The following is a 16,855-nucleotide window of genomic DNA, read 5'->3' on the forward strand; positions in this document are numbered from 1 at the left end:
AGTGGGGGAAGAGATTCTTGTTTTCTTGCTCAAAAAGGCTGTCCTTCAAAGTCTTCTGTTGCTTCCCCTCTTTATTAGATAGCAACTTTGTGTCTAAAACTAATACAGTTTTAATAAAAGGTACAACCAAATTCCTTTGCTACAAAGTTGCATATTAGTAATAAAGAATATTTTTTTAAAATAATTTGTATCATAGTTGGTCCTCTAATTTAGATCTCCCCTTATTTTTTCAGATACTTAAAGCTTCAAAAAGACTGTCCCTACAGCAGGAGGACCAGCCTAAACCATTCTCTACACAATGGGAACAGATGTTTGTTATAGACTTTATGCCGTAATTAACTAAGCAGTTGAGAAACTTGTGGTGGAGGGAGAAACACTAAAGGTGTTTCACAAGTGATGCTAGGAGACTTTCCCATTTAAGTTGCATCTCATGTAGATGTTGTTAATACGGTATTAGCCAGAAATAGAAAACTATTTTTAAACTGAATATATATTCTGGTCAATGCAGACTTTTCATTCAATTTGTAGATGCAAAAAAAGCTATTTACGCATCACTTGTGAAACTCTCTGAAAATGTGTAGCACTCAGTTCACATTTTAGTATACCTTTAGCATATATTTAGAACCCCAATATACATTTTTAACATTTTGTAGCTTTTAATATACATGTTTTTATTTTCTCCCTTATTAGTGACCAAGAGGTTGTAGTATCTGAATTTTACATGTGTCGTTCACATAATTGTAATATGCTATTTATAATGTAGCAACAAATGATTTAAGATTTTAATATATATATATCTGTGGATACATTAAAATTTGGAAGCAATCTTAGTTAGCAAAGTTTTAAAATGTGATCAAAGAGCATTGTGATATATTTACATTCTTCTATGGCAAACACTACTAAAATAGAGCTGTGAAATTTTGGCTTGGACCTATACTTGTTGGTTAGTAATTATTCTAGCTGAGCTCAGCTCACTTTAATCTATGTTCAGGTGTAGCAAACACCTTAATGATGGACATATCTACAGAATTACTTAAATAATTACACTACACACAAACATTATTGTTGTAACCACCACTTCTGATGAACACTGAAGAATTCCATAGCAATCTGGAAGTTTGCAGAGCTTACATTGAAAATCCACTTGGGCTTAATTGTTTTTTGTTTTTGTTTTTCATTTGCCCATAGACCTGCCATTGTAATGCACTGTTTGTCAGCAGTTATATAGGCATAAGTACCTAAACTGTATTCCCACAACTGCTTAATCAACAGTAGCCCCTCTGAAATAAATGGGATTATTCTGAGGCAAGGGTTGTAGTTATCTGATGAGTCTATCTAATGAGTCAGAATATGATTAATTTCAACAAATATTCTTTACCAAAAATTTCTTATTATAAATATAAATCAGTATTTATTAATAAAATCCTTACTTTGCTCACAAATGAAGGTAAACTTTAAAAAAAAAAGTTAGGGGTATAGATAACTATTGCATGGTGCTGTTCCATTACAATAGATTCACATTTAATTATTTTATCCTTTTTTGGCTCAGGAATAGTTCTCATTTTAATGCTGTTGCTCTGAGAAAGATAATCTCAGTTTAATCTGAGATATCAGTTGGAAACACTAAGTAGCATTGAAGTCAATGGGTATTCACTAGGATTATTGTGGAATCTTTGACTTGTGAACTGTAGCCAGCACTTGGAGATAATTAGATTATTTTTTTTTTTAATGTAGAAACATGAGTAAGGAGAAATGTGATGCATTTTTCTTGGGTTGGAATCCAATATATTGAGAGGTCTACATAGTTTGTATGTAGCATATATCCTAGATTTCTGTGAGCATATTCCCTTCCCACATGGGTACTGCATCTGTGCATGAATGATTCCCATAAAATATAACAGAGCCTTGCTCTCACCACCACAAGCTGTGCACCCACAGGCATTACACCAGGCCAATGCAGGGAATGGGAGACTGTACAGGAAGGATCATGCCATTCATACTTTTCAGGAAGCAATAGTCCTCTAGTTCTGTTAATACCGATTGAGGCAAAGTATTGTTTTATCATTGATGTGTTTGCCACCCTTGACTCCTTGGGGAGGAAGGGTGGCATATAAATTTAAGGAATAAATAAAATGAAAGAATTGCATATTTCTAAGTGGAAGAGCAATAATTTTTTTATAAAGCCATATTTTTAAGGACATGCGAGAAAAATAGGATTGTGTTTTTGTACAATAGCGACAATATATTTTTAGACTGCTGGAGTGAGAAAATTATTATGCTGTGATCAAGTTCTTAAAATGCTTATAATTACATAATTTTCATGTTTACACAAGTGTGCCATGGGGGCAAGGTAACGGGGACTTTTAAAAGATGAACTTTTTCTTCTGTGTAATGATTGGTTGCAATAAAGTACAAAAGAACCTTTTCACTGGTGCAGTCATTATTTTCCAAATCGCTGACAAAACATCTCTCTTCAATAACACTTTTGTGTCTTCTTTATACCATTTGAAATCACTAGTTATTTTATTATGCAGAACTGGTGGTTAAAACCAGCTTAATGTGAATTCGTGTATGTCCTATATCTGCATATAAACTCCTACAGTTTATATGCTTGCAATCTTTTTTTATTCTGAAGTGTTCACCAGTTTTATCATAACCTCTTACCTTTCACTATGAAACAGAGGCGGGCTAGTATCCTCCTTAGTGTGTAGGTTCACAGTGTATGTGCTAAGGCAATATCTGGAGCTGATGGTGGATTTTGTTTCAATACAGCAGCTTGTACCAGTAACTGATCCTAGATGTTCCTAAATGCTTTAGTGATTGGGAGGCTTATACAGCGGTACCTCGGGTTACATGCACTTCAGGTTACATACGTTTCAGGTTACAGACTCTGCTAACCCAGAAATAGTATCTTAGGTTAAGAACTTTGCTTCAGGATGAGAACAGAAATTGTGCTCTGGCAGCATGGCGGCAGCGGGAGGCCCCATTAGCTAAAGTGGTGCTTCAGGTTAAGAACAGTTTCAGGTTAAGAACGGCCCTCCGGAACGAATTAAGTACTTAACCCGAGGTACCACTGTAGTGAGCCAGGAGGAGAGGAGAACTAGAGTTGATTCATGAGCCATCATGAAGTCTTTGAAGGCACCATGGTGCTGGTTATATTACTTCTACCACATCCCTGTGTTATACTATGGATAGAATTGAGACAGATAATTTAACATAACCAGAGGAACTTACTTCACATGAGCAACACAGAGTCTTTTGGCATCTTAAAGACTAAAATCTATATTATGACATAGTAAATATGTTAGTTTTTAAGGTACGACAAGGTTCTCTGTTTTTACTGCAGCAGATGAATGTGACTAACCTCCTGAATTTGCTTCACAGGATGTTAGATGTTACAATGGAACTGAAAAGTGGTTAGCACCAAAACTCAAAGCAAAAAAGAGGCAAAATCTCGAAATGTATGGGGGTGGGGTGGGGGTGGGGGATGGGACTAAGATTCGTTTGTCACACATGCCATATAATGTGAATTAATTAATAGGCTAAAGGTAGTTGGGAAATAACACATTACATATTTGTCTTGAACATAAAAAGGCTATTGAGTCCTGGCAGGGTTGGAGTACTGTAAGATACATCTGAGCTTAATTTTGCATATATATTTTTAAAACTCTAAATAACAACTTTTAGGACCACTTGCTCAGGATTTGAACTGCAATGGATACGGTGCTGGAGTTTAATCCTCACTATGGTTCTGAAGAAAATCACTCCATAGAAGCTATTATTAGCATCAGGAAGGGAGTTCCCACTCAAATCACATATGATAGCTCAAATCACATATGATCTGCTCAAATCACATATGATAGCTCAGATCATGGCAGTTCATACAGTTGGAGACTGCACATGAACTTGACCAAGTATTGAGCACATCAATTGCCCAACATCCTACCAGAAGCAATCACATTGTGGTGGAGGGGACTGGCACCTATCAGTCTTCCCCAACCTGATGCCTGCCTTCCATGTTGGGAGCACAACTCCCATCTTGGACCATTGGCCATACGGTTAATTGTAGTTCAAGACACCTAGGAAGGTATAAGGCTGGAGAAGGTTGGCATGCATAAACCAGGTGCAAGGCATAGTGTAAAGGGAGCTGAAATGTTTGGTAAACTGAATTAAACCACCACCACACTGTTGTCTATATATAGAAGTCTGAAACTTCAACACATAAACTACCAGTACATTCAAGAGAGAAGATGCAGGAAGATGAAAAATGTAATTGGTTTATTAAGTTAAGAGTCTATGCAGGCAAAAACTTCCATTCATTTGAATGAAGTGAATTGAGAATGCAATAGGTATGAACTTTAGTCCTTACCTTTTCTGGCACAACCAAAACAATTATTCTTTACTCTCTGCACATAATAACTATATAATATTATATTTGGACATTGATAGATTTAAAAACCTGACAATATTGCAAAATGAAGATATACCCATTATTTTGTGGGTATTATTCCAGTTGTATGCATTTTAAAAATAGCACTGTGGTGATGATACAAAATGTTTTTCTTTTCTTTTTTTACATATTCCAGGACAAAGTGAAAAAGAAACTCAGCAAAAAGAAAAAGGTAAGATAATGTGAACGCTTAGTTTTTGCATTGGTGCATGGAATAGAGAAAATGTTCAATTATTCTATTGCTCAAGTTTTGGGAGTTTATATTGGAGACTGCTTGGAGACCTTTGAGTAGCAAGTGACATAATCACCATCTTCCTTAAGTTAGGACCCGAAGCATTGTGTTTAATTCAAATCAGCAGCCACTAGGCCCTTGACCACCTTCGAAAACCTTCTCCTGACAGCTGAGGGACACAGCAAAGGGGTGGTATCCACAATATACAAAATACAAAATATACAAAATACAAAATCCCACAAACCCCCTTGACGCAATCAAATAACAATGGGAGGATGACATAGGCTATGAAATTAACCCCACTCATCGGACTAGAATGTGGTCTAAACCTCCCTTTAAGTCCCTATCAGCCCAAAGAAGGTTTCACCCTGAAACTCACCTACAGGTGGTACTTAACACCATGGAAACTGGTGCTGATACAAGATGTTGGAGAGGCTGCACCTCCACAGGCACGACTCCACATGTGGTGGGAATGCCCTAAAATCCAACCCTTCTGGACAGCAGTCCTACAAAAGATATGCAAAATAACTAAACACGTATTAGAAGTCACCCCAGAACTGGCCCTACTGAACACCTTCCAACATCATAATGACCACTCACATTATACAGAGGTGTCCTTGCTACATTTTGTGTCCCTATTATACAGCACTAGCAGAAGCAGGGGCTTTTCCTTGGATAGTTCAGGAACATGATCCCATATGGTGGATTGCTGACACAGTATCCTGAACCATAGGGGTGTTCTTGGAAAGAGTCCATGAAAGCATGCCTTCCAAGTCTTGGAAAATAAGATCAAATGATTCTAATGGCCTGTTCCGCACATTTGTTCCTTATGCTGATCATTTGTCATATTGTGGTGATAACCATAAGCCTATGATGTTCATATATTTAGCCAAATCCTTTAAAACAGGGATAAGGAACCCATTGTGCTCCAGATGTTGTTGGACTGCAACTCCTGTCATTCCTGACCATTGGCCATGCTGGATGAAGGTGGTGAGAGTTGGAATCTAACAGCATCTGTGAGGGTGGGTTCCCAAGGTTCCCAATTCCTGCTTTAAAATGAGGTATAGAGGTTCTTTGTTAATTGATCCTTAATCCTACTATCCTGTTATCCCTCCCTCCTGCAGGAAATGGAGTTGCTGACAAACCCAGTGGCTGAATGACTTTGAATAGCTCAGTGACTAGCAATGGCTTCAGAGACAGTTGTGATCTTTCAGATAGTTTGTAACTACTCTGGAGTGTGATGAGGGCACCGTTGCCTTTTTGGGTGCTGGCCAGATGCTACTGCAACCCACAGGAAGCAGGGATAGCCACCAACTTAGATGGCTTTAGGCAAATTCATGGAGAAGAAGGCTAACAATGACTACTAGCCATGTTGGCTATATTCTGCTTCTACAGTTGGAGGCAGTAATACCAGTTACCCAAAACCACAGGAGGGGAGATGGCTCTTGTGCCCAGATCTTGTTTGCTGGTTTCCCACCAGCATCTGGTTGGCCACTAAGAAAGCAGAATGCAACTACATGGACCATTGTCCTGAGTCAGTAGGCTCTAACTATGTTCTTGCATTTGGACTGGAAGACAAGAAATTTAAAAAAGAATGGGAAATGTTTATAATGTGCATACAAAAGTAATGCAAACGGGTCAAAACATTAGCAGGATTCTAAATACATTAAATGAAATAGAGAGTATGGATAACTTAGGAAGACAGAATAATTGGAGAAATGTCAATATGCAGTTAAAATATAATTAAGAGGACCCATGGTTGGGATGGGGGGAAGTCAAGAGGGTAATCTCAATATGTGGAATTGTAAGATTTTTTGATGTAAGTTTATCTTTTTCTTGTGTTTTTTTCTTCTTTTCATTCTTCATCCCCCCCCCCCCTATTTTTGGAAATTCAATTACACACACACACACACACACACCAGTTTGGACTGGTCACAGTATTATTTTAACTGCGTAAATACAAAAACACTACAGTTTTGCTCCTTATTGTTAGAGATTCTTCAGCATGCATTAAGGTGTTAAAGAAATTCATAAATAGTCAATTCTGAATTCTGGGAAGAAATGCTGTATTTCTTTTTAATCTCTTTTTTTTTCTAGTGAAGAAAAAGAAGCCAAAATTGCTCAATAAATTTGATAAACAGATTAAAGCTGAACTCGATGCTGCAGAGAAGCTGCGTAAAAAGGTAACGATGAAATTTGACTGAGCTTAAATTGGCTGTTGCTGGAGAGAACATAAAGATGGGCTGTAGCACCATGCATACAATTCTAGGCATAGAGAACCTCAGAAGGCTCTGATAAACACTACAAATGGTTGTGAACCCATCTATTGGCAATGCTAGTGGATCACAATATAGGCTTATGTCTATTGTAAGGGGTGGATGGACAAAGACAGCAATTCAGTACTTTTAAAATGTATAGACTGTAGCTCAGTGGTAGAGCATCTGCGTTGAATGCAGAAGGTCCCAGGTTCAGTCTTCAGCAACTCCAGGTAAGGCCAGGAAGACTTGTCTGAAATCCTGGAGAACTGCCATCAGTGTAGACAAAACTGAGCTTGGTGGAATAATGGTCTGATTCAGTGTATGGTAGCGTCCTATGACATTTTATGCAACTGAACCTGGGAAGTAGGCCTGCCCAAGTAAAGTGAAACTTGCAGTTTTTCCAGATGTGATGGCAGCCTTGAGTTTTAAAATCTATATATTTTTCTCATGTTTGCATACCTCTTCATAACCGATGCTTTCAAGGATTTCACAGCTGTGAAATAGCCCATAAGAAGGTACCTAAATAATTTCATTTTGATGCCTTAAATTGTGTATTTAATTTCAGTAGGATTACTCTGAGAAAACTCAAATGAATACCACCCATCATATTCAATCAATTTTTTTCTTATGTGTTTTAATAGCCCCCAATATTCTTTCATTTCCCCCCCTCAAGATGTTCACTTTAAGCCATTTCATAACAAAAAGGGAAATTTCAGGGATGGCCCCAGATGTTTCCCTCCCTGAGGAAGAGCAGTAAATACCACCTTCTCCCTCTCCCTCTCCCTCTCCCTCTCCCTCTCCCTCTCCCTCTCTTCTGTCTCCTCTCTCCACACACATACCCCATCCATCCTGAGCCCAAACCTAGCTGGTTTATTTTAGCATCTAAGACATAAAATCCCACAAGCACTTCTCCCTGGGTACAAAAATATAGTAACTTGTTGCTCTTCCATGACAGTCAAAATCCACTGCCTGTGGTCATCAACCCACTCCAGTGCTGATATTTTAGATTCCCCCACCATTCCCTTCCACAATCATTTCATAATGTTAATATTTTATTTTTATTTAAGCAACAACAATCCCAACCTCACGCACTGTGTTTATTTAAAAGGTGTATTATACATTACCAAACTATAACAGATAACTTCCCTAGCTGTCACTATAAGTGTTGTGTGACTACTTCCTTTCCCCACAAAAAAATGTTTTATAAATGACTAAATTATTTTTAGGCGCTTTGTTAGCTGGTGACTTCTCAGCACTTTTATCGGAAATGTAAATAATAAGGAATGTTAATATTTTCCCTACACATGATATTTTGCAAATTACTTCAGATAACAATGGTTTTCTTTAGGGGAAAGCTGAGGAAGCTTTGAAGGCATTTGAAGCATTAGTCAACAAGTATCCGCAAAGCCCACGAGCAAGATATGGAAAAGCGCAGGTAAAGAATGAGCAAGCAACCTATGGAAAGACAAATTGTCTAGTTGTGTATGTCTCTATTTGTCCTAGACTATAAATCCAGTCGTCTCCAGGATGAACACAATGGGAAATGTGAATGATCTTGCAAAAGGCAGCTCTTATTCAGTGAGGCCAGGACATTTCCCCCAGAGCTGTGAAACTTGCAGGTGGTTTACTGAATGTTCCTTAATCCTAGCACTGGTTGTTGTTTTTTCCATGCTCCTGTAACTGCCAATTTCTTCTGAAAGAAGGGAGCAGGTGACACTTCCTTTCATGAATAGAAGAGGTTTGGTAGCTCCTGTCTTTTCTTCTTTGGATGTCTCTCAGCTTCTTGTGTTACATACAATTAAGCAATGACATTCCCAGTGATTTGTGCTTATAGCCCATATTTTGTAGCCTTAAAATAACTTGCGCAACACTATAATCGGCTTGCTTGACATCACACGATGGAAATATGGAGGTCTTAACTGTGTCAGTTCTTCAATTGACAGCCATCTTAAAATAAATAAATAAACCAAAGCCAGCAAAATTCACCATATTAACCCTTTGTTAAAACAACTTTCTATTACAACTTTCCATCCAGTAAAGTCATTCTGAAATGAAAACAGATTTATACTACCTTTGAACAAATACTCGTGATTTGGTGACTGAATTCCAGAATAAAACAAAACAAAGCTGCAGGCATTTCAAAAGATGAGCACGGAAACAAAATACCTGTTTATTTTTTCAAGTCAGTGTTGTGGTTGGCTATGTAGAGGCTGTTTGCCAGCTATTAAAATACTTTTTTTTTTTCTTCATTTTCCTTGCCGTACATTTTGGTGTATGTAGCCACCAAAATGCTTGAAGGTGTTTGTCCATTTGTACAATCAGGAATTCTTCTTCTTCTTTTTCTTTAAAATGAAAGCAGTTCATCTTTTTTTCCAATGACATTTACCAATCTCAAACAACTACCAATTGAGTAAAAACATGTTTTTAACAAACAAAAAGTTAAGTGGTGACTTGGGCACTGATGAATGATTTATGGTCACACACAGAGTGAGGATGACTTGGCAGAGAAAGCAAGAAGCAATGAAATACTACAGCGATCCATCAGTACCTATGGTGAAGTTGCTAGTCTACCAAATGTCCCTGATGATCTGGTAAAACTCACATTGAAAAGAAGGGCAGATCGACAACAATTTCTTGGTAAGGATCTTAAATCTGTACTTACTGCAGGTCAAATATTCAAAAATGCCCAGGGGATTTTAAAGACTTTGTTGTTTTATTAAATGGATGATACATACAGCACATGTTTGTAAAGTTACATGAACGATAAACAACAAAAGAACTGTTTGTGCAATGTAGCTTAAAGTGTAAGCACACACTAGAGATGTATATCATATAATGCCAAGAAGATTTTGAAGGAGACTAGTTTTGTTTACTGCAACTGAAACCTATTTGGTCTCAAAAAATCCTCCTTGTGAATTTTAACATCATTTTTTCTACAGATACTGCTCAGTTGCTGGAATATTCTTCCAAATGATTTCTATCTGGATTTGACATTGATACTTGGTTTTAATATCCTGATAGGGGTGGGGGTTTTTTGCCAGTATTTGATAATGCATATTCAACAGTATACAGCTGTGTTGCCTGTACAGTGGTACCTCGGGTTAAGTACTTAATTCGTTCCGGAGGTCCGTTCTTAACCTGAAACTGTTCTTAACCTGAAGCACCACTTTAGCTAATGGGACCTCCCACTGCTGCTGCGCCGCCAGAGCACGATTTCTGTTCTCATCCTGAAGCAAAGTTCTTAACCCGAAGTACTATTTCTGGGTTAGCGGAGTCTGTAACCTGAAGCATATGTAACCCAAGGTACCACTGTATACAGCTTCACAGAGTCAAATCATATTGTACAGACCACAGATATGCTTGTACAAAAAACCCCAAAAACCTGTGTACATCACTGCGTTTGTGTTTTAAACTGTTGGTCTCTTTCCAGTGGCATTAAATCACAGGCATGACTTGAAATGAACAGAAGTAGATAGAAACAGGTGTCTCCCAGATTCATGGAAAGGACAAATGTTAATCAAATATTGTGAGCAACTGTCTTCCTGTGAGCCAGGAAGTCTGAACATCACCCCCCCCCCCCCGCCACTTGAATTAATTGCAGTTTATTTATACCCTTAATTAATGTAGTTGAAAAATAGCAGCAGCTTTAAACGTGCACTTTAAAGAACTGGAGATTAATTGCTGGCATATCTATCCACGCTGTGAACCCCCTTATTACCACTGTCCAATGAAAGCTGTGATATGAGGAATGCCACAGTTGTCCACAAGAGGTCTCCATAAGACTGACTGATACAATCCAACAGCTTGCTTTCCTAAGGCATATCTGTTAAAATTAGTAGTAAAAGACATCGGTGAGAAAAAATATTCATATATTTTTACATTTTGTGTTATCGGTCTTTAGTAATGTTCACTTTTTATATATTTAATTTACTGTATTGCAGGCATGAGCAACATGATGCTCTCCAGATGTTGCGGGACTCCCACCAACCTCAGTCAGGATGGCCAATAGGCAGAGATGGTGGGAGTCCAACCACATCTGGACGGCACTGGATTGGCTACTTCCTCTGCTATATCCCAGACTACTACTACTTGTAACCAAGCTGTTGTTGTTTTTTGTCCAATTCAATTAGGTCGCATGAGAGGCTCCTTGGTTACACTGCAAAAACTTGTTAGCCTGTTTCCTAATGATACTTCATTCAAGAACAATCTAGGAGTGGGTTACCTTTTGATTGGCGACAACAGCAATGCCAAGAGGGTTTATGAGGAGGTGAGCTTCTATTAAGAATATGTAAACTTTTTTTTAAAGTACCACAGGTTGATCAAGGCTTAAGAACATTACAATTTTGAAAACAATAAAAGTATGCATCTGCCTCTTTATAGCATAGGTGGTGAACCAGTGGGCTGAAAGGTGATTGCCGCAGCCCCGCCATCCCACAGCAAAATCAGACACATCTCCCTCTGCAAAGGCTCCATTGCTGGGTGGTCTTACCAGACAGGAACCAGGAAGGAGCATTCTGTGCTGTTTCCTCATAGTAACGACTCCCGGCAAGAAGGAGTATGACTTTGCAAATTGTGCAGATGGGGGCTTTCTTTTCCATTGTGCCAGTTGGGCCTGAACTTCTCTTTATTACCCAGGGCTGCAGTGGCAAAATCTGTACATCACAGTCCTGGGCTGAGAGGAAAGGGTTAAACCTCTTCATGCAGCCCAACACTGTGATGGACAAATCACCCCATGACAGGGCTGATCTGAGGAGAGAGGTTTAAACTTCCCTGCCCAGCCTAGTGATGGAATTTCAAAGGTGGTGAGGATGAGTGTGTGTGCAGTGTGTGTTTTGTATGTGGTGCATGTGTGATAAATATGTGCTGGCAACACATGCAGTCCTTGGATTAGTTGACTGACCCTCAGGGTAGCCCTTTAGCTGAAAAAGGGTAGCCACCCCTGCCTTTTAGGCCATGGTACCCTCATTTTGACCAGTCCAAACACTGCAAATGTTTCCTCTTACGGTTGCGCTAAAGTGTGCATAGGCTATGTGTGGTTTCCCTGTTGTGTAGCTTCTTGTTCAAACTCCGACACTTGCCTTTTCCTCTTCTAACTGTTCAGTCCTTCGCATGGGAAAACCTAGAATCATAGAGTTGGAAGAGACCACAAGGGCCATCGAGTCCAACCCCCTGCCAAGCAGGAAACACCATCAGAGCACTCCTGACATATGGTTGTCAAGCCTCTGCTTAAAGACCTCCAAAGAAGGAGACTCCACCACACTCCTTGGCAGCAAATTCCACTGTCGAACAGCTCTTACTGTCAGGAAGTTCTTCCTAATGTTTAGGTGGAATCGTCTTTCTTGTAGTTTGGATCCTGGCCTACTAAAAAGCATGTGAATAGGACTGTACCATGACTCTAGGTAGGCATTCAAATCTGACTGTATGATAATGCCACTGAAGGCAACTGAACCTCATTGAAAGTGAGGGCGTTGCTTTCTGAAGCAGTCACTTACATAATTCCAGCCAGCTGCAGTTGTACATCAATTTAAAAGCATATCTCATTTACAAAATGCTCAAAGATGTTACATTTTAAAAGTTAAAGAATACGTGCGAAATGGACTGATGAAGAAACAAAGTTAGGTATCCCAGGCGGAGTATCATAACTCATTTCAAGTTTAAATATAAAGTAGCTAGTTCTGTACCCTATAAAATAGGGATGAGGAATGTGTGGCGCTTTGGATGTTGTTCACTACAACTCCTGTCATTTTCTTTGCTATGCTGATTGGGGCTGATGGGACTTGGCACCCAACAACTTCTGGAGGACCTCAGATTCTCCACTGCTGTTATGAATAGAGTCTTGAAATCTGACTAGAGGCATTGCAATGTGGTTGAAGACCCATGAAGCACCGTCTGCTGATGCCCAACGAGAATCAGAAAATCCCTGCACCCTCTCTTCACCTCCCTTCTGTGGGCAAAAGGGTAGCACTAGAATGAGAAGTTGTGGGTCAGCAGTAGGAATAACTTCTAGGAAATCTCTGTCTTCATGGTTGACCTAAATTCTGTTTTCAGCAGTTTGGTCATGTTGAACCTTTTTTCCTATTTCCCCTGCCACACACACCTTCAGCAATGAACCTAAACAGTGAACTTTGAATCAAAGAATTTTATTCCTATAGCTGGAATTCAACCCGATGGAAAACTTGTCCATTCTTGGCGAACAATTTTTTTAAGATCTTCCATTGTATCACAGCTTGAAGGCAGTGTCAAGGAAGGGATAGCATTTCATTTTTCTCCGATTAGCTATTTCCCCTTTGAATCTAGTAGTCTGGCACTGAGACACAATACATTAAATATAGGCTTTGTAAAAATCAAAGCTGCTTTTGTTTTCAAAGCGCAATAGATCTTGGTTTAACTTTCTTCAAGGGATTTCTCTAGTTCAAGAAATTTGAAGGCAAACGCTCTGTCTCCCAATTTGTGCCACAGATAGACGAGTGTTTTGAGGTCAGTCCTGAACTCTGCATTAAGTATAGTTAAATGGCTGAAGGAGACACAGTAGCAGGAAGAATTCCCTTCCTTCTCTGCTCCCACAATTCTGTGTACAGTGGTACCTCAGGTTAAGTACTTAATTCGTTCCAGAGGTGCGTTCTTAACCTGAAACTGTTCTTAACCTGAAGCACCACTTTAGCTAATGGGGCCTCCTGCTGCTGCTGCGCCACCGCACGATTTCTGTTCTCATCTTGAAGCAAAGTTCTTAACCCGAGGTACTATTTCTGGGTTAACGGAGTCTGTAACTTGAAGCATATGTAACCTGAGGTACCGCTGTACTAATTAAACATTCTTTTCATAAAAATCCATTGTGCAAATGTCAAAGCTGATGTTTGGTATGTTGTTTAAAAATGAAGGCCATACCATGAATATCAGCACAGCTTCTTGTCCATGGCTGAGGATGGAACGGCACCTTATATGCAGCATGGAAGTATTGCCAAAAATGGCTCCCCTCCTGTTTGAGTTTCCCCCTCTGCTCCATAACATTTAGGCTCACTTAAGCCAGCAGGTGCCCGCCACATTTTTTTTTTAACTACAACTCCCATGCGCCTTGGCTATTGACCATGTTGTCTGGGAGTTCTAGTCCAAAATATCAAGAGGGGGGGCACCAAATTGGGGAAGACTGATTCAGTCTATATCATGATATCACCAAGTTGTGAGTTTCCCTGCCTTTAGCAATGGGAGCCAATAATATGGAGTGAGACATGAAGTCTCATGACTTGATAAAAACACATCACAGGGTATGTTCCTTATTTTCTTATTTCTTTCTTTCCTTCATTATTTCATCTTTCTCTTCTCCTGTCTCCTAATTTATCCCTTCTCTATCTCCTTTTCTCTTTCTCTTTTCTTTTTAGTTTTTGGTTTTATTCAGATTAACATTTTAATGTTGATAAAAAATATAATAAATAATATTTGTGTTCCTTATTCCAAACTCTAATAATTTTTTTTTTTAAATGCAATTTTGAAGCACCTCCATGTGACACACAATATGTAATTCCAGCCTATATGACTGTGCTGAATTAATCCAAGAAGTCTGCTGCATGACCTTGCAGGCAAGAGAAAAGGCAGGGACAATTCCAATTAGACATACATGTTCAATAATGCATAGTCAAAACCCTTAGCCAGTGGTCTGCTTGTGGACTACTAATGGAAATAAATCCTTATTTTGAGCCAAGAACTAATATATAGCTATGTCTCTGTAAACAACTCAAAATCACTGCAGAGGTAAAGCCCTAATTATTTGTTGTTTTGCTTTTTCACAGGTTTTGAGCCTGGCTCCTAATGACGGCTTTGCTAAAGTGCATTATGGCTTCATCCTGAAGGCAGAGAACAAGATTGCAGAAAGCATTCCCTATTTAAAAGTAATATTTACATTAGGATCTCCTTCTTTTGGAAAGCACAATAAATGGAGGAAATGATATGTGAAGGGTCAAAATTGTACTATTTAATATTAGAGGGTCGTGAAAACCTCCTTTCCCCATATCCTGACCCAGATCCTGTGATCACCATCTGAGACCCTTTTTCATGTGCCTCCTCCACGAGAGGTTCAGAAGGTGGCAACATGAGAATGGGCCTTTTTTGCAGTGACTCTCCACTTGCAAAATGCTTTCCCCAGGGCACCAGGTGCCTTTGCTACTTATCTTTAGGCACAAGGCAAAACAGTCCTCTTCTCCCATACCTTTGGCTAATTAAACAATCAATGGACTTTTTAACTGCGGGGTGTCTTGGGGGTTTTTGTTTCAAAAATGGTATACATTTTTGTGTTTTTATATTGTAAACTGCCCTGTGATCCTTGGATGAATGGTGGTATAGGATGATGATGGTTATTGTTATTACTACTACTACTGCTATCACTACTATGTTGATCCATCCCCTGGATGCAAGATCTCTTTTCCAGCATGGGGCTTCAGGTCAGTTATTTAGCACTGCAGCTTACTCCCTGCCCTCCAAGAACCAGTTCACACAACCATGTTTGAGATGGTTCTTCTGAAGCAAGTTCCCATGTAGAGACATTTTCACAAGTCCATATAATCATGTGAACATTTGTGGGGGAAACACACCATGGCCACTCTCCACCTCCATTAGAAATAGTAGAGTTGGCACACAATAGTAGAGAAGACATGGGGAAAAGAGGGTGATAGATAATTGATTATGCATCCTTTGAAGGAACAGAAAGCGTGTACACTATAATACATTATAGGAATTTTAAGATAATATATCTTTGAGAAAGAATTATATAAATACAAGTATCCTATATAGTAGTAATTGACTTACTATCTGCATGTGGGTCTTTAGGCAGCCCAAATGACAGTACAATTTAATGTATAAGCAGCCTTGGGGGATCCTTAAAGTTTTCAGAAGTACAAGAAATCTTTATGGTGGGGGAGCCCCAAAACAGCTTGATGGACATGGAATGATGGAAAAATTGAAAGCTGGGGAAATGGAATAGAGTTTCCTAGTAAAGGCCATAGCTGGCTCAAATCCTGAATAGCAGCCATCCACGCTGCTACATTTTGTTAGCTGTGGAACTGAAAAGCTTTTTTAAAACACAAAAATGAATAACTGGCATTCTTTTCTGATTCCTCTAGGAAGGTCTAGAATCAGGAGACCCAGGCACTGACGACGGGCGCTTTTATTTCCATTTGGGTGATGCCATGCAGAGAGTTGGAAACAAAGAGGTAGAGTTTAATGGAGGTTCAATGAGTTTCATCTGAAAAGGCAAATAAGATCTGAGTTGACTTTGGCCCTAATGTGTCCAGAGTGTGAGATTGGTCAGGAACCTGAAGCAGGAAGCGCAGCAAAGAGCCAAACTCCAAATGTCATCAGAGGCTATGATGAAATTGCAGGTTGTTAAGCAGACAGAAGGGTTCAAGGGAAGACTTGGAAATAAATAGGGCTGTGGTCTTAGTCAAACCAATTAGAAGAGGCTGACTCTACCTAGGGAACAAGAGCTGGGTATAAATCCAATTCAGCTTTTGCATTAATTCACACAGCCAAAATTCCTAAAGCTTTTTACGTGGACCATAACAAAAGGCTGAATGGTCGGAGGCACCCTGCATAAAGAAGTGGGAAATTCCCCGTGCAGTGGTGTCTTTGAGATGGCATTGCAATGGGTGAAATCCAATATAAGTTACCCTAATACACTTAGCTGGATCACACCAAACTGCTTCCTAGTTACTGATGTTTAAGTAGGATTCCCCCACCTCATTTCTTCTGTAAGGAAGTGCATAGAAATGGCTACAGAGAAGAAGCTTAGTTAATTGCCCCCCCCCCTTTTTTTTTTTTACTTCTAGCAGCATTGCTGCAAAGACATCTTAAAACCTATTTCTCTTTACCTCTGTGTCTTTAGAGACCAGTATATTGAGTTCCTTTCTTTGTGATGTAGTTGAGCAG

General features: G+C 39.2%; 1 protein-coding gene across 8 annotated transcripts in view; it reads left to right on the forward strand.

The window, feature by feature from the left end:
• The window catches only part of ASPH (aspartate beta-hydroxylase), a 93,350-nt gene that overhangs the window by 55,844 nt on the left and 20,651 nt on the right, over window positions 1-16,855 (forward strand). For 5 of the 8 annotated variants that reach the window (XM_083451034.1, XM_083451042.1, XM_083451044.1 and 2 more), the window contains 7 exons: window positions 4,587-4,622; window positions 6,780-6,865; window positions 8,289-8,375; window positions 9,427-9,577; window positions 11,071-11,207; window positions 14,725-14,823; window positions 16,051-16,140. In XM_083451034.1, the coding sequence (XP_083307160.1) occupies window positions 4,587-4,622; window positions 6,780-6,865; window positions 8,289-8,375; window positions 9,427-9,577; window positions 11,071-11,207; window positions 14,725-14,823; window positions 16,051-16,140 (686 nt within the window). Of the gene's footprint in view, window positions 1-233; window positions 2,426-4,586; window positions 4,623-6,779; window positions 6,866-8,288; window positions 8,376-9,426; window positions 9,578-11,070; window positions 11,208-14,724; window positions 14,824-16,050; window positions 16,141-16,855 lie in introns of those variants that run through there. The other 3 variants (XM_083451047.1, XM_083451046.1, XM_083451048.1) reach the window with 1 other exon arrangement.

Source organism: Podarcis tiliguerta, assembly GCF_965153285.1.
Source record: "Podarcis tiliguerta genome assembly, chromosome: 7".
Taxonomy (NCBI): Eukaryota; Metazoa; Chordata; class Lepidosauria; order Squamata; family Lacertidae; genus Podarcis; species Podarcis tiliguerta.